The sequence below is a fragment of the Clupea harengus genome, chromosome 4 (genome assembly GCF_900700415.2).
Source record: "Clupea harengus chromosome 4, Ch_v2.0.2, whole genome shotgun sequence".
Lineage (NCBI taxonomy): Eukaryota > Metazoa > Chordata > Actinopteri > Clupeiformes > Clupeidae > Clupea > Clupea harengus.
Window position 1 is genome coordinate 7367696 of NC_045155.1, and position 22572 is coordinate 7390267.

Genomic DNA, 22572 nt, shown 5'->3' on the forward strand with positions numbered 1-22572 from the left:
CTGAGTGATGTGGATTGGGAGGGAGAGCCTCACCAGTCTTTCCCTGTGCTGTAGCGCTGCCACCCTCTCGGCCGCGGTACTCAGCAGTGACCAGGATGCTGTAGCGCGTGTCAGGCACCAGGGACTGCAGCAACACACGACTCTCAGTGCCAGGAACGGACACCTGAAACACACACACACACACACACACACACACACACACACACACACACACACACACACAGACACACACACACACACACACACACACACACACAATGTAAGGCTTCATTAATTGAATCTGTCTCCTCATTGCAGCACAAGGTGCTTCGATAATTAGCCACATAATGCCGCCTCTGGTGTACCTTTTGTCACACTGCCTTGTTCAGAGTTAGACAACTCTCATCACACACACACACACACACACACACACAAACACACACACAAACAGATACACCCACACAATGTATCTTTTCACACAGTTTCACACATACACATGCACACACACACAATGTGTGTTCTCACAAAGTTTCACACACACACACACACACACACACACACACACACACACACACACACACACACACACACACACACACACACAAACACACACACACAAACAGATACACCCACACAATGTATCTTTTCACACAGTTTCACACATACACATGCACACACACACAATGTGTGTTCTCACAAAGATTCACACACACACACACACACACACACACACACACACACACACACACTGAGGAAAACACACTCACCGTTTTTTCTCGTGGGGTGTCTCCTGTGAGAGTGGTGAAGGACACGCGGTACTGTTGCACGTGGGCATTAGGGGGCACCCAGCTGACCAGCAGACTCACTGCGGACTCCTCTGACACGGACACACTGCTGGGACCCGCACCAGACACTGCAACAGAACCAGGACAAGAAGCTTTAGGTTCTACACTAGAACAGAACCAGGACAAGAAGCTTTGGGTTCTACACTAGAACAGAACCAGGACAAGAAGCTTTAGGTTCTACACTAGAACAGAACCAGGACAAGAAGCTTTAGGTTCTAAAATCATGTTCTAGTAGTTGAGGGGGGTTTGTGTTTGTTATTGTACATAAGTTCAGGGGGTACCTGTTCATGTTGGAATGTGATTGTGTGTTTGCAGAAAGACTTGTATATATGGGGCTGTGCGTATGTGTATATACGTGAGGATCTGTGTCTGTATGAGTGAGTCGGTCGTGTGCCGGTATGTGTGGGTGTATTCATTTCTGTATAAGTGTACCCTAATGTGTGTGTCTGTGTGTTTGTGTATATGCATACAATTGTGTGTGTGTGTGTGTAGTGTATGCACTGTATGTATGTCTCACAGGTGCTGTATCTGATGGCCACTGCCTCGCTCTGAGCTCCATCAGCGTAGAGGGCAGACAGTGAGAGCTGGTAATCCTTATTATCCTCCACATTCTCTAAGATGGCTCCCTCACTCTGCCCATCCACTGACAGCTGAAGTCCAGTCAGAGGGGGAAAAAAACACACACACAGTGTAGTGTTATACAGAGGCGTTACAGGCACAGAGACAGCAGGCTACAAAATGATGCTATAAAATAATTATATGAGTTGTAAGGCATTTTCCGTTGTGTCTGTTTACTTATATTTATTCATATGCTTTCAAGACATCAGGTAAGGGATACATTAGTTGTGTATGGTCCCTGGGAAATCCAGTATTGCCATAAAAAAATAAAAGGCTTCTTGAGACATTTGAACTCACCTGCTGAAGCTTCCCTCCGCTGAGAGAGATCCACTTCATCATGTATGAGACAACATCATCAGCCGCTGAGTCCCACCTCACTGTGATGTCACTTCCTGAGAAGTTGGTGACCCGGAGGTCTGAGGGGGGCGGCACTTTCACTGAGGAAAACAATACAAACAAATTACAAGCAAGCATGGAATAACCCAGAGAGAGGCATGAACCTAATTGGGCGTTTTACTGAAGTTCAACAGTATAAACAGTTTGTAGTAGCTGCTGTTCAATAATATATAAATGCTATGTTGCTACAATGTTGTGTCACCAATACATGTTGGGGAATAATGAATCAAATTTCTAAGTGTGTTATTAGTCAGTGAATGCCATTCTTTCATTTTATTGATAAAAATGGTCACCGAACAAAGACATATTCTGAATGGTTTATCAGTGACACTATTCAAAGATGGTGTGAGATGACCATTTACACGTGCAAAAAAAGGACTCACGTGTGGTTGCATTGGTTGTGACAGGTGCTGACAGGCCTTTCTCATAGTGTGACTGCACTGAGACAAAATATCTGGAGAGAGATGACAGGTTCTGCAGCAGTACAGAATTGGCACCTTTCACCTCCACCTGACAATGAGAGGAAGAGAGAGAAAGAGAGAGAAAGAGAAAGAGAAAGAGAGAGAGAGAGAAAGAGAGAGAAAGAAAGAAAGAGAGAGAGATGCATATCAGAGAGACTAACTGTAATGACATGCATGTCACATTAATATATATATTAGATATTTATATCTAAATCTCATGATGCTATTAACGGTTCATTTCTATAGCGGAACTGTCGAAGGGAAGAGAGTGAGCATTCAGGAGGTGTTTTGGCAGAAATGTACACCTCAAGAACAACAGCAGCACAGTGGAGCTGTGAGAATTCACACTCAGTGTGTTTACATGATGGTATAATTCGAATCTTTGCTTAGTCGGACTATGCTTTCTTTCGAGGGTAGGTGCTATTATCCCAATATACATGGCAGTGAATAAATCGAATCATTGGCCGAAAGCATGTCATATCCGATACGATAGGTGGCGCTGTTTTTATTACAACTAGTGGTGATACAGCCCTTTCCGCTTGACCTCTTCACCACTACCAATAACAACAACAGTTGATTGAGCATGAATCGCGTCTGTTCATCGGTCCAGAAATGCGTGTTGCCTCTTGGGTTGTTTGTTTGTTTGTTTGTTTGTTTCTGCCAGGCCGATGTGTTTATAAGTTACAAATATACCACGTTTATAAGTTACAAATATACCACGCTTCCGTGATTTGTTACAATATAATGGTCTTGCTTCTATAATGTATAAACACGTAGGTTACAGGGTGGGTGTGGCAGAGAGAGAGAGGGAGAGCGATGATGCACACGGATATATCAGATTTAGCGACCGGAGCAAAGTTATGTTGCTGTAACGTTGAACTCTTTGCAATCAATAAATACAGTACTTAATAGGCTAATTGATACAATATCTCCTCGTTTGAGTGTGGTTGTTTGAGTGCAATGGGAGTGTATGATCGATTGTCTATAAAGGTATTTAGGTAAAGGTATTTACGGGAAAATATCTCGATCCACCTGTCACGTCTCTGTCTTTAGAGGGCAGCGCCAGATAACTGAACACAACTAAAGTCAGGCGTGCCTCGCGGGCACAATACCAAATTTCATCATATTTGATAGAATGAAGGACATATTAGTTGTGAATAGTATCACCGAGTTTGATAGGTATTGGTCAGGTAATAGCCGAGTGACAGCTGATTTGCTTTCTGATTTGACAGTACCTTTTCGTGGTTTTTTTCAGCGCCAGATAACTGAACACAACTAAAGTCAGGCGTGCCTCGCGGGCACAATACCAAATTTCATCATATTTGATAGAATGAAGGACATATTAGTTGTGAATAGTATCACCGAGTTTGATAGGTATTGGTCAGGTAATAGCCGAGTGACAGCTGATTTGCTTTCTGATTTGACAGTACCTTTTCGTGGTTTTTTTCAGCGCCAGATAACTGAACACAACTAAAGTCAGGCGTGCCTCGCGGGCACAATACCAAATTTCATCATATTTGATAAAATGAAGGACAAATTAGTTGTGAATAGTATCACCAAGTTTGACAGGTATTGGTCAGGGGAGACGGCCCAGTGTTCCGAAAGCCCGATATTCCGAAATCTCAATATTCCGAAAAATAGTCCCCCTGGCAAAATTTAGAAATATTTTAAGTGGCACAAAACACTCAAAGCATTTCGTTTGCACAGCAGAGCGGAGACGCTCACCGGGCTATCACGCATATAACTTTTCCTAGGCAATATTTGTTAACTTAGCCTACTCTGGTTTTGAATATGGGGTAGGCTACCACTCATGCGAAGGAAATCACCGGCAGATTGTCGCAGGACATTACGCAGATCTTGTCAAGCACTGACAAAGCATGCATGCGTTGGCAATCATACAAATATTTTTGTATCATCGCGATGCAAATGCATGTGTGTATAATAATATTCTGAATTCAAGTTAATGCTTGTGAAATAAAGGCATTTATATGTTTATGATTGTGTGATTCATTGGGATGTGCATGTGGGCAATAGTGGTTCACGTTGCTGTACTCACAATTTCGGAACAGCGGGCTGTCGGAAAAATGGGCTTTCGGAACATTGCCATGGAACCTTGGTCAGGTAATAGCCGAGTGACAGCTGATTTGACAGTACTGCTGTTGTTTTAAGCAAATAAAATGTGGAACGTCCTTATACGTGTTTAAGGAGGGGTTGTAAAGGTGCTCATATCTTCGGTCCTCTTCTGTTATGTTTGTTCATAATCAACAAGAATAAGCTTGTGAGACAGTCTGCAGGATATTCATAAAAAACCGTGTCATTAGTATGAACATTTGAGACAATTTATCCCTCTTTCGTCTTCCGGGTCACGACCTGGCAGGGAGAGAGGGAGCATGCGCAAAGACGCAAAGTCCAGTTCCTTATCCAATTCACCGTTACATGCCGCAATAGTCGAACTATCAACTGGATCGGATCGAGTTATCCAGGGGTGTTAGTCCGACTATGTGCGGTCCGACTACGATCCGACTAAGGTGCTTACATGAAACGGATAATGCGATTTCAGTCCGACTAAGGCAGTTATTCGAATCCATGTAACCACGGTCACTGAGAGGGCTGCAGGGCAACAAACAACACAGGCCGCAGTTTCCAGCTGTCAACACCATTGTACCGTTATTGAAGCGATTGATCTCAATAGCACTCAATAGCATCCTAACGTGTAAATTGGACACTTCCTGCCTGCCTGCCTGCTTTCACAGCTCGTCACCTGATGTGCGTCACTGCCATGGTTGCTGGCGCAGACGATGCGGTGCCCGGGCACGTCCACTGCACCGGGCACCCAGCTCACCCGCAGCGAGCTGTGGCTGACCATGGGGATGTGGACACTCAAGGGAGGGGGGAGAGGAACTGTGGAGAGGAGAGGAGAGGAGAGGAGAGAGGAGAGGAGAGGAGAGGAGAGAGATGACATCTGCATGTTCAGATTTACATATCATCACCGGTGTGCTTGTTATAAACGCTTATGTACTCTGTAATACAAAGATAACTGGAACTCCATTTTAATCCACCCACATTCAAAACTGCACTTTGTAAAGTAAACCCAGATGGCCTCTGATAACAGTTCCATCAGCCTTCCATTATCACGGTCATTATTTGGGCTCCCTCCCCTTTCCAAAAAGCATTAATACCATATTTACCTGTTGACTTTCTACTTCTCACTAATCTTCTGTTTGAGTGTGTTATTTGTGTCAGTGTGTGTGTGTGTGTGTGTGTGTGTGTGTGTGTGTGTGTGTGTGTGTGTGTCAGTGTGTGTGTGTGTGTGTCTGAGCTGAGTGATTTACAGGTGGTTGCGACAGCAGTCACGGGGTCGCTGGGGTCATCCTCATACAGGGCGTAGAGCGTGACGGAGTAATCAGTGGCTGGCATCAGATCCTCCAGCTCCACATCGGTCTGATCCGCTCCGAACTTCACCTGAGGAGGAGAAGCCACACGGGGAGACCTGTCACTACTACTTGTTTTACACTAGCAGCAACAAGAGCACCATATGGTCACCCTCCACCTGAGGTAGAGCCACTCATCCAGCCACCTTTAATCAGACAATCATAATTGAACAGCCCTAAAGACATACTTAGCCAGAAGAGGCACAGAAGAACGTATATGTTGACCTTCAATTAGACATTTTTGCATAAGTGCAAATACAGAAGAGAAACACACACACACACACACACACTACCGGGATAGGCAATGAACTCTCCCAAAAACAGGTCATGCATAATCGAGGCAGGCATAATCCCTAACCCCCCCCCCCCCCCCCCCCAACACATTATCCCATACCACAGGCTTTTCAGTCAGTCCCATGACATTTTATTCTAAAGTGGTCATGTATGTCGTGTAAAATAAAGAAGCACCACGCATGACCACAGGAAATCCTCTAGTTCCTCTGCCTTACCTCCTTAGCGTCGTCCGGTTCTCCATCTGTGAGGGTGAAGTAGAGGGCCATGTACTGGGTGGCCCCGACCGCAGGGCTCCAGCGCACCTTCAGGCTCGTGGGGGAGGAAGGGGTCAGCTCCAGGCTCTCTGGCATGGCCAGTGGCACTGCAGGGAGAGAGAAAGGGAAGAAAAGGACGGAGGATGGAGGTGAATGGAGAGGAATGAGAAGACAAAAGAAAGGAGAACAGGAGAGGAGAGGAGAGGAGAGAGAAGGTGAGGGGAAAAAGAGAAAAGAAATGAGAGAAGGAGAGTAGATGAGACGAGAGGAAGAAAGGGTAAAGAGAGAGCAGAGGTGAAAGGAGAAGAAAACAATTAAAAAATAAAAACGTTGCAAAAATGTGGCAATTTATACCACATTGCTAGCCTGGATACCAGACTGAACTTAGCCCCGCCCACAGATTTTTTGGTTGGGAAGTTCGGTCTGGCATTACTCCATTGAGGAGAAATTATCTGCGGACAGACAATGCCGTACCAATCAAATTGTCAAGGCGGGCTTTATACGATGATGGACAGATGATCAACCGTAACGTAATCAACCACGTCACCAAAGAGCTTTTGGGGTGAATTCGTTTTCAACAAACATGGCTGCCGTTGGAGAGCTGAAATGTGGTGATTCGAGTCTGTTTTAGAAGACATTGACAGCACATTCATTTTGAAAGAGGAACAGAGAAATGCGATCAAGGCATTTGTCGATCGAAAAGATGTTTTTGCCGTCCTTCCTACGGGATCCGATAAAAGTTAAATGTATCAGCTGGCCCCATTGTCTACGTTATGGTCATACTACGTTGCTCTGATTGGTTCTAGATATATCCAATTGAGCGAAGAGGCATTTTTTTTCCTGGTTTGGTTGAAACACGCCCCATAATCACAGCCCATTGGAGCGGTATCAGACTCATATTCTGACTAGAATTATGAGTATGACATCGTCAGGCTACCACATTGCACCAACTGCTTATTCTTACAGGTGGTGAAGGTGCCTCGCAGAGGAGGCCCCACATTGTCTTCATAGACAGGGAAGATTGACAGCTGATACTGCGTCTGAGAGGACAGGCCAGTCAAGAGAACACTGGACTGCGTTCCGTTCACAACCACCTGAGGATCGGAATGAGAATATGGAATCAGTCAGAGAAAGAACACAGGAACTGGGCTCTCATAATGAATGTTAAGGTAGGGAGAACTCTTAAGACATTGTCATTTCATTTAGCAGTGATATTGTAGTGCTGTGAAATATAGAATATCTGCCATCTCAGGGAATTTGACCAGACATAACAGCAAGGTACTGAGGCACTGGAGCTTGTAGTCTAATTCAAAACTGATAAATTGTGAGTTCGGTGAGCTATAAACTGGAAAGACAGATAGATGTTGTCCAGTCAGAGTCTCTTTCTCTTACCTCCTGTGGGGTCTGTCCCTCCGTGCTGTGGAACACCACCCTGTACTGACCGACCCAGCGTGAAGGTGGGGTCCAGCTGGGCCGGACCTCCCTGGATCCCAGGTCAGAGAAGCGCAGGTCGGTGGGGCTCGGGTACGACACCACTGGGTCCTTGGTGGGTCGTTCCCTTCCTAACCAGAATACACATAAACAGAAACATACAGGTGACACACACATAGATAGACACTCAGTCGGCATGGATAAAATAGCAACATGGATATAATAATAATATGTGTGTGTTATCATTGTAGGTATATAAATCAGTGTGTGTGAATATTGGATTTTTTAAATGTATGTTTTTTGATTTTTATTATGAGTGAATGTGAATGTCGGATTGTCTGTGTGTGGGGGTTGTGTATGGGGTTTGTGTGTGTGTGTGTGTGTGTGTGTGTGTGTGTTCCACTCACGCCTGGCTTTGCTGCGTTCCTCCATTTTCCCACAGAGGATTCGCACCAGTCGGCTCACCAGTTTACTCAGCAGAGGGAAGTCATTTACATTGTAGGCATTCAGGTCATCAGGGGCCGAAGCCACCTGCTTCAATTCAGCTACATCTGCGTTCTTCACACCTTATAAAGAGAGAGAGAGAGCGAGAGAGAGAAGGAGGGAGGTTGACACACATTCATACACACACCCACCTGTGCTAATAATTGACAGGCACAGTGCAGAATCATGAACCCATCTATACAGTACTTTACTTCAAATATTTACTTAAGGCAAAGAGAAAATCTTTACACACACAGACAAAAATCAACCTTTGCCCAGAGAAAACCATAACATATGTGGGCTCCATTTCAAATGAAAGGACTATTTGGGGGGGAAAACTTCCAAAGCAAATAAATCCAACTTTGCATCATTGCATGGAACTCTGTTTAAAGTTAGTCCAGATGTGTGCAGTACATGAGGTCCGCCAGTAGAGGTCTCACCTACAGCGATGATCTCCACTCCTACACTCTTCAGCTTGCTGGCTGCAGCGATGGCGTCGTCCTGAGACTTCCCATCGGTGAGCAGCAACACAAAGCGAGGGACATGTGCTCGCGCCCCGGCCTCCTCCTTCAGATTCTCATTCAACACATGCATTAAAGCCTGGCCTGGAACACACAATCACACACACACATATATATATATATACACAGGCACACACACACACACACACACAAAGGCAAACACGCACTCATAAATACAGACACAGACATACACACACACACAACACACACACACACACACACACACACACACACAAAAAACGCAAATACGCACTCATAAATACAGACACAGACATACACACATTTTTTAACATGAAAGAACTAGCCACAGGCAAGAACATGCACAGAAGCATAAGCTCCAACAAAGGCCCACGCACAAGTAAAGTAAACTTCTTTAGGTCATCAGTTGCTCTGTATCTAATACTGGATCTAAAACCTGCCACTGCTCGTCACAAAGCCAGTAAGGAATCATTAACCTTAGAGGTATTCATTTTGTATGCTAATATAAACCCAGGAATGTTGCTTACAGCCTGCTCACAGAGTGTTGCTGTGTGATCACTGCCAAGCATTACAGCTCACCTGTGAAGGTGTTTCCTCCTTTGTATCTGAAGTTGCGCACTGCCTCCACCAGCTGGTCTTTGGTGGTGAAGTTGCTGAGCTGCCACTCTGTGCGAGGGTCTCCACTGTACTGGGACAGAGCTGATGGACACGGACATTCATTCATTCAGCCAGTACAGTGTGCACTTTATCAGTGTGTTTTGACAGTTTGACACCTCTGAAGTTTGACAGTGTAACACATCTGACAGTTTCACCCAAAACTGATCAGATAATGATGTCAATAAAGTGAGCTAATATATAAGGTGTGTGGAGGTAACAGTTTAGAGTGCATTGACACACAGGATGTAGCAATACCAAAACCGCTGCAAGTAGTGTAAGCACACAATGCAGTGGCTAGGCTAACAGTATTAGAGAGAAGCTAGAGAAGTAATCAAGGGAAATCGGATATAGTCTCCCTTTCATTAAGTACTGCAGCCAGAGGAGAGACAAGACAACAAACTAATCATGTTTTACAGAGGGAGAGTTATTACAGGGATTAATATTGGGATAATCAATATGGGTGGAAGGAATGAGAACACATCTGAATCTTTACTCAGCTATGGGGACAGTATCTGCTTATTATTGTGGTTACCAAATCTCCCTTTAGGCCATTTGCAACACAGTCATTTCAACCAAATCAATACTGTGTAAAAGTTTTAAGCATTTTGTCTAAACTCAGTGATTTAGAGGGGGGGCACTGATGTCACTTTACCGCCGGTATACGCCCCATCAGTGGGACTGAGTAAGCACCACATAAGCTGGGCTGAGTCGTGCAGGCAGTGTGTATTTGTGCTATTCCAACGTTAGAGGTGACTGACCTCTTAAGTGTGTTTCAATCATGCAGTCTATCTGTAGCCTCAGGAAATCTGGGCAATTGGTATCCTCAATATCCCACCTCAAGACCTAGTAACATTTCAGGGGATATGCCTGTATTGCTGTGATGTGAATGACAGCGGGAACATTGCAGGCACAAGCACGTAAATCCATCTGCTGGACTCTCTCTTGTCTTGTCTAGTCCGGCATCGTCATTGCATGTGTGAAATTTTCCTGAATCACTAGCGGTGCCTGGAAGGTTAACCCAGTAATTTACCAGGAACTATTTGTGAAACAGGCTTTAAAGATATTGCCTTTAAATTATACTCTTTTCACCTTCCACTCCACTCTCTTTCACTTAAATTTCAATTAATGCATGTTTACTCGAACCGTAAACATAATTGTGTGATGACAAGTTGTTACAGATAGATTAGACCTGTTAAATAGATTTGCGCCATTCAAGCTGAAAGCTGCCACTAAGTAAGTTAGTCTTTCTGTGACTCAGTAGGTGTAACCGTGCTGCTTACGGCTACTATGACGTCATGTGTGTCTTGTCATGTGACGTCTACAGGAAATATCATATTAAGATTTTCAAAAAGTAAAGATTTTCTGAAAGTAGTGAAATTGATTTAGGTATTTTTGGTTTGCTACACTTTGAATGTTGTTAATTGATAGGTCAAAACCTACTCATCATCACCAAAGGAGCCTAAAACTTGGCCCAGTACTGTGTATGTGACTAACAAGTGAAGAGTGAGTCCAATCAATGTAAGCTTGTCCTTTTCTCCTCCTCACCTATCTGCACCCTGTCCGTGCCGATGTGGAAGGGGGTGACCACGCCCTCCAGGAAGTCCCTCACGCGTCTGAAATTGGTGCGGCCAATGCTCCAGGAGCCGTCCACCAGCAGCACCAGGTCCGCCTGCGTCGTCGGGTCACACTCGAAGGCCCCGCTTGTGGTCCCCACTAAAGGTATCATCATCATCATCATCACTATCATCCTCCTCCTCATCATCATCATCATCATTAATATTAGTAGCAGTAGCAGTAACATTATTATAAAATACAGTCATCTTTTCAATATAGCGCACAAGGTGCTTATAAAATAAAACCATTAAAATACAAAAAGGTAGAAGAAAGGCAGAGGTTGTCTTAAAGAGAGAGGGAGAGTGCGTATTAGTGGGCTGTGTTAAAGCACACTTCAAATTTTTACACCACTATTTAATTTTTGTGCATGTTGTTGAGTTCAGAAGAAAAAGGAAGCGGTGTGTGTGTGTGTGTGTGTGTGTGTGTGTGTGTGTGTGTGTGTGTGTGTGTGTGGGGGGGGGTGGGTGGGTGGCAAGAAATGAGAGAGAGAGCTCATTTATGCCCTTAAGGCATGGAGGGGGCCCATTTCAGAGCACTTTCTTGGACTCTGTCATTACACTGCCCCCTTACCTCATTATGACCTGTACTTCACCACAAGAACTACACAGGCCAGTCATTATGGCCTGTACTTCACCAAAAGAACTACACAGGCCGTCATTACCGGCGCTACAGCAGTCAGCATGCCTTTCGGCCTTTCATAAAAAGCCCCATCCAGCCTCTGTGTGAGGCAATGCATTCCGAAAGAACAGGAAGTCTTTTTTTAAAAGAATCACACTTCAATTCACTTCGCATTTAAACACCTGGTACCACTGCTTGACTCTGTTTCAAAGGGCACATTAGGAAATGGTGAAATGTGTGTGTGGGTTACCTGTGACAGGTAGTGTGGGGATCTTGCGAGGTTTGTCTCTGCTGTTGCTCTCCTCCGCTGGTTCGGCCCGACCGGTTCCCTGATCGCCGCCCTTGTCATCGGCCCTGGAGCGATTCTTGTCCTTCTTCTTCTTCTTCCTCTCTCTGGGCGTCTTCCCCGTGACGGCCACAGTCACGGCCTCAAGCTCAGCCTCGTCCTCTGCTGTAGGGGGTGGCTCTGTGGGTGTGGGGCTCCCCGCTGTGGTGGGAGTAGGAGACGGAGCTAAAGACGGAAAAGGTAATAGCACCGTTTAACGGAGTAGCCTGCTTGTTACAGGTCACACTGTTGAGTGCAAAGCTTCCCAAGGCTTCAAATCAAACTCATTTTGGCATTACAAGCCAGTGCTGACAACCTCTCCTCACATACACATTTTATGAATCACTAAAGGTACGAAGTTCCAGGACTGTGCCTATAAAAAACAAAAACTATACCTCATTTAAATGGCGGTAAGGTCACGTGCGTTTTTTGCTTTTTATAGACACAATCTCGGAACATTTTGATCGCACATCATATAGTCTCATTTAGATTTAGTCTTCTAGAGGTATGTACTGCATACTGCATTTGATTGATTTAGTCTTCTATAGGTATGTACTGCATTTGATTGATTTAGTCTTATATAGGTATGTACTGCATACTGCATTTCTAAGAACAGTGGGATGGCATGATAGAATGAATTATCATATTACTGATGGTTATATACTTAGATAACCATCTGTGTTTTGGTATTTTTGGTATGGAATTTGGTATGGAATTATTGTGTCCCAGATGGGCCAAAAAGAAAAATACTTGAGGCCGTGAGAGTAAACAAAGAGGGAGCCTTATTCTCAGATTCACTCTCGGCATGTCTATCAGATTACAGGTGTGTGTGTGTGTGTGTGTGTGTGTGTGTGTGTGTGTGTGTGTGTGTGTGTGTGTGTGTGTGGAGGTGGAGGTGGGTGGAGAAAAGGTGTTATGAATGGGTGAAGAGATACTCAGCGGCACTCCAACCACCTGCTTCCTCTCATTTCATGCAGACATAATAACAGAGCTTTCAAGAAAGAGAGAGGGGGGAGTCTGAGACAAAAAATGTGAAATAGAGAGAGAGAGGAGGGAAGGGAAAGAGAGAGAGAGAGAGAGAAAGAAAGAAAGAGGGAGAGAGACAGAGGGAGGGCGACAGAGAGAGAGAGAATTAAATAGAGAGAGACAGGGAGACAAACAGAGACAAAGAGAGAGAGAGAGATAGAGAGGTACAGAGAGATAGAGAGAGAGAGAGATAGAGAGGTACACAGAGATAGAGAGAGGTACAGAGAGAGAGAGAGGTTTAGGCACCTAAGGTGGAGGGTTCCTGGTAGAGTACTGTGGGCAGGGCCGCCAGCAGCTCAGTGACATCATCCATCTCTCCTGAACCGGAGCCAGCCGCCAGGGACTTCTTCTTCTGCTCGCGGTTCCCACTACGGACCAGCTCGTCTTCCCGCAGCCCGTCAACTATGGAGGGGAGAGAGGGACAGGTTGGAGAGAAGAGGGGAGAGACGAGAGAGGGACAGGTTGGAGAGAAGAGGGGAGAGAGGGACAGGTTAGAGAGAAGAGGGGAGAGAGGAGGACCCCAAACGAGAGGATTGAGAGGAGAAGACAGAGGATTGAGAGGAGAGGATGCAGAGAAAACACAGAAGACGAAGGGACAGGATTGAAATGGGGTGGGACAGAGAACATTATTGAAAGAGAGACAGAGAGAGAGAGAGAGAGAGAGAGAGAGAGAGAAGGGGGACAAGAGGATTAAGGAGATGAATTAGCAACAATTACAGGTGATTTTTGAGGAAACTGAGAAGATTTTGACCCTTTTCATGGTCTCTGCGCCACAATTTTACAGTTTCACCTAGCCCTATTGTGGGCACCATACAACATTGTTATGCTGTGATAATATTCATAAATTCAGAAAATCAGTGAGTTTATTCCTGACGTCAATGCATTTTCCTCTCTGCGAATCAGAAGATACAGGAGGAGCTACGAGAAATGAAGAAAATTACATGACTGATTAATTTAATCAAAGGATGAAATATTTACATGACTGACTAATTCAATCAAAGGAAAAGAATATTACATGACCGACTAATTAAATGAAAGGAAAGGCAGACAAAACTGGATTCTGAACTGGAACTGAAATTCAAGGAAAGCGTGAACTCTCCATCAGTGCTGCAGGCACCGACACAGTCCGTCCTCTGACTGGAACAATGGAATTATCCTTCAAGCCACAGATGCTCTTCCGGCCCGGCATCGAGCACGGCATGTTCAGACACGTACGGTTTGTCACAGTAACCTACTCACAGCTCAAACCTCAAGGGAGACACTTCTGAACAACAATATCTGCATTTTTTTTTTTTAACTTAAAAAAAAAAAATGCAGTGTAAGAAAGATATGCACATCGTCAGAGTGATGTTTCAAAAGATTTGAGTTTTTAATCTGCTGAACAGAGACGATAGAGGAACTAACTTACCAACAACAAAAACTGAGACTAAGACGAACCACTACACTTGCTTGACAAGGAGGTTATGACCGTGACATACTGAACGGACTGTTGTGCATTTTTGACATGTCTGGAACATTCGTCTGGTCTTGTAATGACACAAGGCCCATTCCAGCGTTTCCCTTCTCGACTAAGCCCCAGCCTGTCATTCCTCAGGAATCCACCTATTCCACGGAGCCAATTAGACCTGGGCCCACGGGGGGGGGAAAGTGAGCAGGTCTAAGCCAACACCTTTCAGTGAACAATTGTTAACCAGGTCTTTTTAAAACTAGAGAATGGTGAGCAGAGAACAGTCAGATAGCAAACACACACACTCACACACTCACACACACACACTCACACACACAACATGCCATAGCTGACAATTTAAATTTAAATTCCAAAAACAATAGTGCCATTTTTGTGAGTCCCTCGACTCGTCTGAATGCTGACTTCAGCTCAAACTCCAGCTAGTCACTGCTCTTATCTCTGCGGAGGGATCCCATCTCTCAGCTTCTCACTGACAGTATGCAAAGCTTAGGAAATGTAAGCATTCCAAAGATTTTCTGACTTTTCAAGCATATCCCTCCAAAAAAAAAAAAATTCTGAGAACATTGTCTGACTGTGGTGTGGACCATTGTGCATACTGTTATCTGATTTGTCCAACTTGGGAAAGATCATGAGAGATGCTGACTCAGAATGATGGTCCTTGTTTGGTCTTTGGTCTTCAGTTCTGCTACTGGTGGTTCTATCTATCTCTGATCTGTCTCGGGTTCCCATTTTCATCCTCATTGGTATTCAGTGTAGCAACCGCTGACAAAATCTGCCTTTTATCCAGCAACAAAGCTTTTTCTCTAGCAACTTACAACTGTAATTTCCTCATCACTTCCCCCCCCCCCCATCCCACAATGCCTTGTGCCTTACTGGTGAAGCGTCTCTTGGCCACCAGTTTCTCCATGGTGCCGTTGAGCAAGAGGACCTGCAGGAGGTACTCCTGCGTGGAGTCCAGCCCCGCCACTGTGGCCCGGCCCTTGGTGGTGGTCAGCATCAGCTCCGGCTGTGGATCATCTGCACACGCAAGAGGGAAACACACAGACAAAACACATCGCTTACTTTAGATTTTAATGTGGCAGATGCTGAGTCATTATCATTTGTTACCCATATCCTCTTTCCAAGCAGTCTTAACAGGAGAGTGGAGAGAGCATACTTTAGCGCACAGAGAAATGGGACATGCTTGTACCCTTACACAGAGCACAGGGGAGTGTACATATGCAGCCCAGGGGTTCAAGCATGCATCACAAAAGGTAGAGTACAGGAGCTGGGTGTCATGGCGCCCTCTGAGTGTGCTTTTTACATTACGGCCATGGTAACAGTGGAACACAAATGACTGGCTGGATTTCTGGTGATGTTTTGCTCAAAGTTAACTGTTAAAGGCTCTATAAATGAAGAAAATAAAATTGAAATTGAGTTCACAGTTCACACACCAAAACAAGGCCAATGAAAACTCATTAAAACCAGTTACTCAATTACTGTCAGCCCCCTGTGAGTTGCCATCCACCCTCCTTGCAATCGCCTTCTTCCAAATCACTCCAGCAAACCACAGGTACGTCTCTCCCTTCCCCCCTTATCTTGCTCCCCCACCCAAGACCTGCAGGGAAGACCTGGCTCGTGTTTGTTTTCCTGTGTGCAGTTTCCCAACAGTTTACCTGCAGGCCTGTCTGAACTGAGCAAAAAAAATTGAGAGATTGGGAGAGAGAGAGATGAGGAGAAGAAGATAAGAGACATGAGGGGTGACAATGTGAAATAACGACACAGAGAAGAAGAGAGAAAAGGGCTGACAAAGAAGAGAGGGAAATAGGCAGAGAGAAAGAAGGTAGAAAGAGAGAGACATGAAGAGAGGACGAGTAAAAGAAAAAGGGCAGAGAGAGGATGAGAAACAAGAGAGAGAGAGAGAAAAAGAAGGAAAGACAGAGAGGGACAAAGAGGCAGAGAAGGGGGGGGGGTCTGTGGATAATAATAAGACCTGAATAAAAGAGATGACAGGGTGAGTGTGGTGAGGGGGAGGGGAAGTATGAGGGGGAGGGGGCAGCATTCTGGCTAGATGCCTATCACTCCCCCATTCCATTTAGGTTAGTCTGCAACACCCTTCAGCTCCCCTTGCTTGCAGACAAAAGTCTGACACTATGTGAAAAGAATGCACCACAACAGCATAACGCACCTGAGAATGTATTCAGCTTTTACGTTTCCTATATTCCTGTTCCTGTTCCTGTTCCTGTTACTGTGTGGTATGGTGAACAGGTTGTAGTCACAGGTGGTTGCAGATAATTGCAAATGGGGTGACATGTTGATTACTTATCATGGTAATCCGTTAAAGACAAAAGACTTCAGAGAGCGAGAAAAATGATCAATGATCACATAAAAAAAATGTTTTACCAAAGACTCCAGCATAAGCATCACCATCTGGCATCGTCCAGTGCTTAATTAAAATCGTGTTCACACTTCTTCAAAGTTTGTGAAAACAGTAAGAGAAAGGTGTACTTTCTTGGCAGACATTAAACGATTGTGAAAATGAACATATCAACAAAAGCCCACCAACAGCCTCACTGCCTGCACATATTTCACACCATCTCCTGAGTCACGTCCTGCTAAGATCAGGTGTTCAGGAGTGGTCACTGGGGTCATGAGATGAGGCCAGGCTAGCCCTCCAGTGTAAATAGCTCTCTGAGTAATTGGAAAGGGGGCCATGACTGTGTGGAGGAAAAGCTTTTTAAAGGCCATGCATAGCCAGTCCATGCCCGTCAAACAGCAAAAGTCCCTTTGCAGGTAAGAAAAATATACCATAATATGGCCAAAGCGTAGGCTAAGGGGGTCTCAAATCTGATTGTGCTCTAAAACGCTCAAAACGCTCAAATTTGTGTAAGAGACAGACCAAGAGCCATGAGAAGGCGTTGCATAAGTGGCCTAGCTTAGCCACTGATTCCATCAGCTGGGTCATAAACATTCCATGAATGACCTACTGACCTTCTCCCATAACTGACTGATCATGAAGGTGTTGACATTTCCAACGAGCTGTCAATCAACAACTGACCCATAAAACCGAGGTGTAAAGACAAATCAAAGGTCATTATTTTCCCACATGCCATTATTCGTCATGAAAATCTGCTAAACCCAGCTAACCCAGCTAATATATGAATATATCTTACCTGAAATGGGACGCACTCTGACCTTGTAGCCCTGAACGGGTCCATCTGCCTCTTTCCACTTCATCTGCAGTCGGTCCTCAGATAGCACTGTAAGTTTTAGCCGGCCTGTGTAACACACACACACACACACACACACTCAATATAGACAGGTATAGACAGTGCTGTGCACAATTGTGAGTCTATGTGCATATGTGTGTGTGTGTGTGTGTGTGTGTGTGTGAGAGAGAGAGAGGGTGAGAGAGAGAGAGAGAGAGAGGAAGAGAGCATATTTGTCTGTGAGTGTGTGCACATCTTGTGTCTGGGTACACAAATGTCTGTGAGTACATGATAAATGACTTTGCGGTTCGATTTCTTACAAAGATTGTGGGTCAATGGGTTTGTGGTTGTTAGATACAGCTTTCCAACAAACCACTACTGTAATGACCTCCACGTGGCTCTGATTAGGACGAGAAAGCTCGGACAGAGAGGATCATGAGGAGAGAGCCCTGTCTAGCATCAACTGATTTAGACATTGATAACATCACGCCACACAGACATAACTCATGCAGACAACAAAGACGAACAGCACTTGCATGCATGCACAAATAAAAACATAGAATATACACACAAAAAAGGGAGCTAATGTGTAATGTTTTTTTACACCCTAACTACAATTCTGATTGAATCACATTTGGCTGCGGTCTGCCATTCTATAGAATCAGTCAAGACACAGCATACAAGAGCTTAACTAGGCCAGCAAAGCAGGAGTTCTGGTGGCATGAGTGAATGGGTGGTGTGTCTATACCCTGGGACTTGTGGTAGATGATAATAAACTGACAGGGAGATCCATAGAAAGCAGGGTCAGGCTGTGCAGCAGTGTGGTGGGGCCAAGTGGAGGGTTGGGGTGGGGGTGTGTGGGGGGCGAGCAGCAGGCTTGTCTTGGAGATCAAAGCTATCCACCAAGAATATCTCAAAGCACCCCCCCCCCCGCCCCCCCCCCCCCTCCATCCTTCCAGAAGTTGTAAAACATCTCAAGCCTCTGGTTTTGCCACCCCGGCGCTTCTCCCCCTGCCCTCTGTTCCCTCGTCTCTCCATTCTCTCGCTCAACCCTTCCCTTGTCCGCGGATGATCTGCATAGTTTCCACACGGCATTCTCGAACAATCTCCCTTTTCATGCCTTCCCTGTTCGCTGCCTCCTCTTCCCTCCAGCTGTCGCGCGCGGCTCAAAGCGGGCCTTATGCTGTCCCCCCCCGGGGTTATGAGGGGGCACAGGCACGGCCACAGGACATCCGTTTTTGACGGGGGCCCTGAAGTGGGGTGGCTGTGGTGCTCAGGGGTTATAGTGACAGGAGGGGTTGAATGTTAGATTTAAGGCACCGCCTGTGGGGTGACGTCAAGGCCCAAGGCAGGGGACGAAGGGGAGGTAGAGAGCGAAGGGGAAGGAGCAGGATGTTGACTACTGGTGGAGAGTGAAGGCATCTTTGTCTTGACTCAAGTGTAGTCTTTCAAGTCCTGCCCTAATTTAGACAGTGTGTGTGTGGGGGGGGGGGGGGGGGGGGGCTTTTGAGGGTTAATGCTGTATCCATGGCAACGCTCAAGCACCCCAGCCTCTGGAGTGGTGGCAGAAGATCAGTGGCGAACTGGCGCCTGCCGGCTTCCGCACACCCACAAACAACAACAATGTCTGACAATTAGTGAGCCAAAACCCTGACACTTGCACCAAAATGATGAAGCATAAACATTCCAAATGGACATTCCAAAGCCATCCATACAGGGTGTCATTTTGGAATCATATTTATGCTTGACAGAGCATAAACTATACAAAAACTTTGTTAACAATCTATCATGCATATTTAAACTTGAGTATGCGTGTTTCTTTCCGTCATTGTTTTTACATGAGAAGAAACAAGAATAAACTATATATGTGTGCATGTGTGTGTAGGTATGCAGGTGTGCATATGTGTGTTTGTGGCACACATGCCTTGCTGATCTGCCTCAATCTTGTAGGCTCCATCCAGCCAAACAATGATAAAGCTGCAGTGTTTATGTTTGCTTTGGCAGGTACTCAAAGATAACAATAACATTTAGAGATGCACTGTGAGTGGCTGGGTGTGATTCATTCCATGAAATTACAGGACCAAAGCCAGGCACAGCGGGGCAGATTTGGCGTGTGTGTGTGTGTGTGTGTGTGTGTGTGTGTGTATGTATGTGTGTGTGTGTGTGTGTGTGTGTGTGTGTGTGTGTGTGTGTGTGTGTGTGTGTGTGTGTGTGAGCGTGTGTGTGCATCTGAGAATAGCAGAGAGATGATAAGGACATACATGCTAGACACATATTACAAAAACATTCAATAAATGCCAACAAAACCTGTTAACCTAAAACTGAATCTAAGGCCTCGTATACTACCATTACATAAGGAAAAAAACAAATCAAAGAAATACAAACTAAATACCATTTTTGATTATTAGGACACCAACCATCTAAGGAAGTATGCTTTCCGGTATAAAGACTAACCCTCTAATAAGTATATATCTGCAATGTAGAGATGAGCCATTTAATAACAGAATGGTCTGCAGTATACAGGTCTGACATGGTAAGTGAGTGTGTACTGCTACCTTGTGAATGAACCCCTGCAATCAGCAGCAGAACCGTCCACAGGAGGGGCAGCAGGAGCCGTGACTGAGATGACAGATGCCTGAGCATGATGACGCTGGACTGGAGTTCATATAAACCTGTGGAAAACCAAAAGGTGTACGTAACTGCAGTAATGAATTGACACTTTAAAGACAGACAAAACAACTGAAGAGTTTAGGAGTTTTTTCAAGGTTTCCCCACTGAGAAAGCCTACAGATCTACAGTAACTTTCATAGAGCCTTTTCATCGCCTAGGAACCATTTTTAGCCAAATCAAGTGTATTAGGAAAAGGTTATATCATAAGACAGTTCTAGTTGACACCCTTTTTTCAAAGGGATACACGTGGATGTCTTTCGTGGCAAAAAAGCTGATAGTTCACCATATTCCAAAAAGACTTCAGCAGAAGGTACTCCATCTCAGGGCTGTAAAGAGACCATGCAAGAGCTACTGAAAGGCAGCAAAATGAGCATACCTCTTAAACACTTTAAATAACTGAAATTTAGAGAACTGTTTATTAGTGCTTGTCCACAGAATTTGAGCCCATTTGACAAGCTTGATGCTGCCAGCACTGCATACTGCAGAGACTCTGGTATGTCAGACATACACCACTATGGCTTAAAAGATTGACAGGGAGTCACTTGTAATCTCACTACCAGGTGCAAGAGGCACACAGAAAAGCAGAAAATGTACTTCTCACAATTCGGGTTGGCACATCAAATGTATAGGTGGCTGTGAGTGCAGACCAAAATACTATTGCATCAACAAATACATTATGCTACTGCATACTATTTTGTGGCCATCCAGACCAGCACTTGGTAAAGTCCTATGAAACACCAACCTGTTTTCCCAAGGGAACCTGTGGGTGGGTGCACATGATCTGAAGCACAGACCGTGGCATTTTAATGTGACCACACTAATGTAATTACAGCGTGGACACATAATATCCCTCCATAGAGCATGCATTTGCTCAGGGTCAAAAGGAGCTTCCCTTCCAAAAGCTTTCCAAACAGTTGTCATTAGGAAAGCAATTTCAGCTAATTACAAGACAAACATTAGTTAACAGCTGTTTTATGCCTGAATGTGTGGGCGAGTCAGAGAATAGACGAATCGATGGAAGAGGTGAGCCACGATGTCAAGAATTGTAATGACCAACTCCATGAATGTATAAGGACAATATGAAAAGTTGTATAATTCAACAATAGTTGGCTGCAATTATGTAAAATTGCACATCCACCAGATTCTAGTATCATACGACTGTCACCATACTAAAAATATTAGCCACTACATGGAGATGACGAAAGCAACATCCTATAAAACACCGTTCACACAGAGTTCAATTTGCGTTAGAAGACCAAATCATTCAAATTTCTTGTTCGAAGTAGTCATGGAATTAGAAATGTTCACTTTTACTGAGCGCACTCGTTTACTAGTTTGTATGATCTAGTGAACAGAAAAAAAGCTAACCTTGTAAATCTGTAGTTTACCGTCATGTGACTTATCTTCTATTATTCATAAGATGATAAGCCTAATTACAACTTGGCTAAAATAAACTAACGTCATTACTAGCCATGAACACGTTCTATCTACCAACACTTTCAATGAAAATTCAGTGGACGCATGACCAGAACAGATGTTGCGTGCAAGTTTTTGTCAGGCAACCTACCAGTAAGTTTTGAAAGGGTCAAAATTCTGCATGAGTCAAATAAGAATTTACTTGCGGCCTTACGTCTCAATGTCCAGGTTATTCGAACGGTGCGGGCCAAGTAGGGAGCATTCCAAAGACCTGGGTGTCAACAGGGGTTCCAAACTCACTATGTCCGTCGATCCCTTATCAACTGTTGTCTCTAGAGGAACTAGGTGTGAAATTTGATATGGGTCTCCAGGGTTTTCCAACACGAAAATGGGCGGAGAAACTTTTGGGAAGGGTATAAATTCTCCCGGGAAATTATTTCTCCCTCTGTGCACTGTTGTGACTTGTCTCCGAAAGACAAAGCACAACGCCGGAGCGACATGCCATTTGGATTCCTTTTACCTTTGTACTTAAAAAAAAAATGCAGATTAATTTAACTGTATGATACGCATTTTGTTTAATTTGATTATGTCTTTGCCTTACGTGAGATGTTTCTCAAAACGTGTGTACTTTTGTGAGTTCGGAAATAGTATAGTAGGGTACAAGTGAAATAAAATGCTTAAAGTGAGACACTGCAGTCACCAGGACAACAGTACCGTGTTGACCTTTACAAAAACACCTCCTACAGTCATAAATGTTACCAGTGACAGGTGTAGAAGCGGAGAACTGACGGCATGAAATTGCGAAGCACCTTCAAAATGCGCTTTATGGCATGTCTAAGTGTGGTTATTGAGATGTACTGCTCAGATTTTTCTGACCTCACACCACACTCCTCAGTCT

General features: G+C 44.7%; 1 protein-coding gene across 1 annotated transcript in view; it reads right to left on the reverse strand.

Annotated features, from left to right (window-relative positions):
• The window catches only part of LOC105890624 (collagen alpha-1(XX) chain-like), a 36377-nt gene that overhangs the window by 7866 nt on the left and 5939 nt on the right, over positions 1-22572 (reverse strand). Inside the window, 19 exon segments of the mRNA XM_042707519.1 lie at positions 34-163; positions 747-892; positions 1342-1474; positions 1740-1879; positions 2222-2348; positions 5061-5200; positions 5632-5761; positions 6240-6385; positions 7243-7372; positions 7671-7840; positions 8117-8275; positions 8633-8797; positions 9272-9391; positions 10895-11062; positions 11832-12092; positions 13179-13334; positions 15274-15417; positions 17553-17657; positions 20144-20333. Of these exon segments, the coding sequence (XP_042563453.1) occupies positions 34-163; positions 747-892; positions 1342-1474; positions 1740-1879; positions 2222-2348; positions 5061-5200; positions 5632-5761; positions 6240-6385; positions 7243-7372; positions 7671-7840; positions 8117-8275; positions 8633-8797; positions 9272-9391; positions 10895-11062; positions 11832-12092; positions 13179-13334; positions 15274-15417; positions 17553-17657; positions 20144-20333 (2860 nt within the window).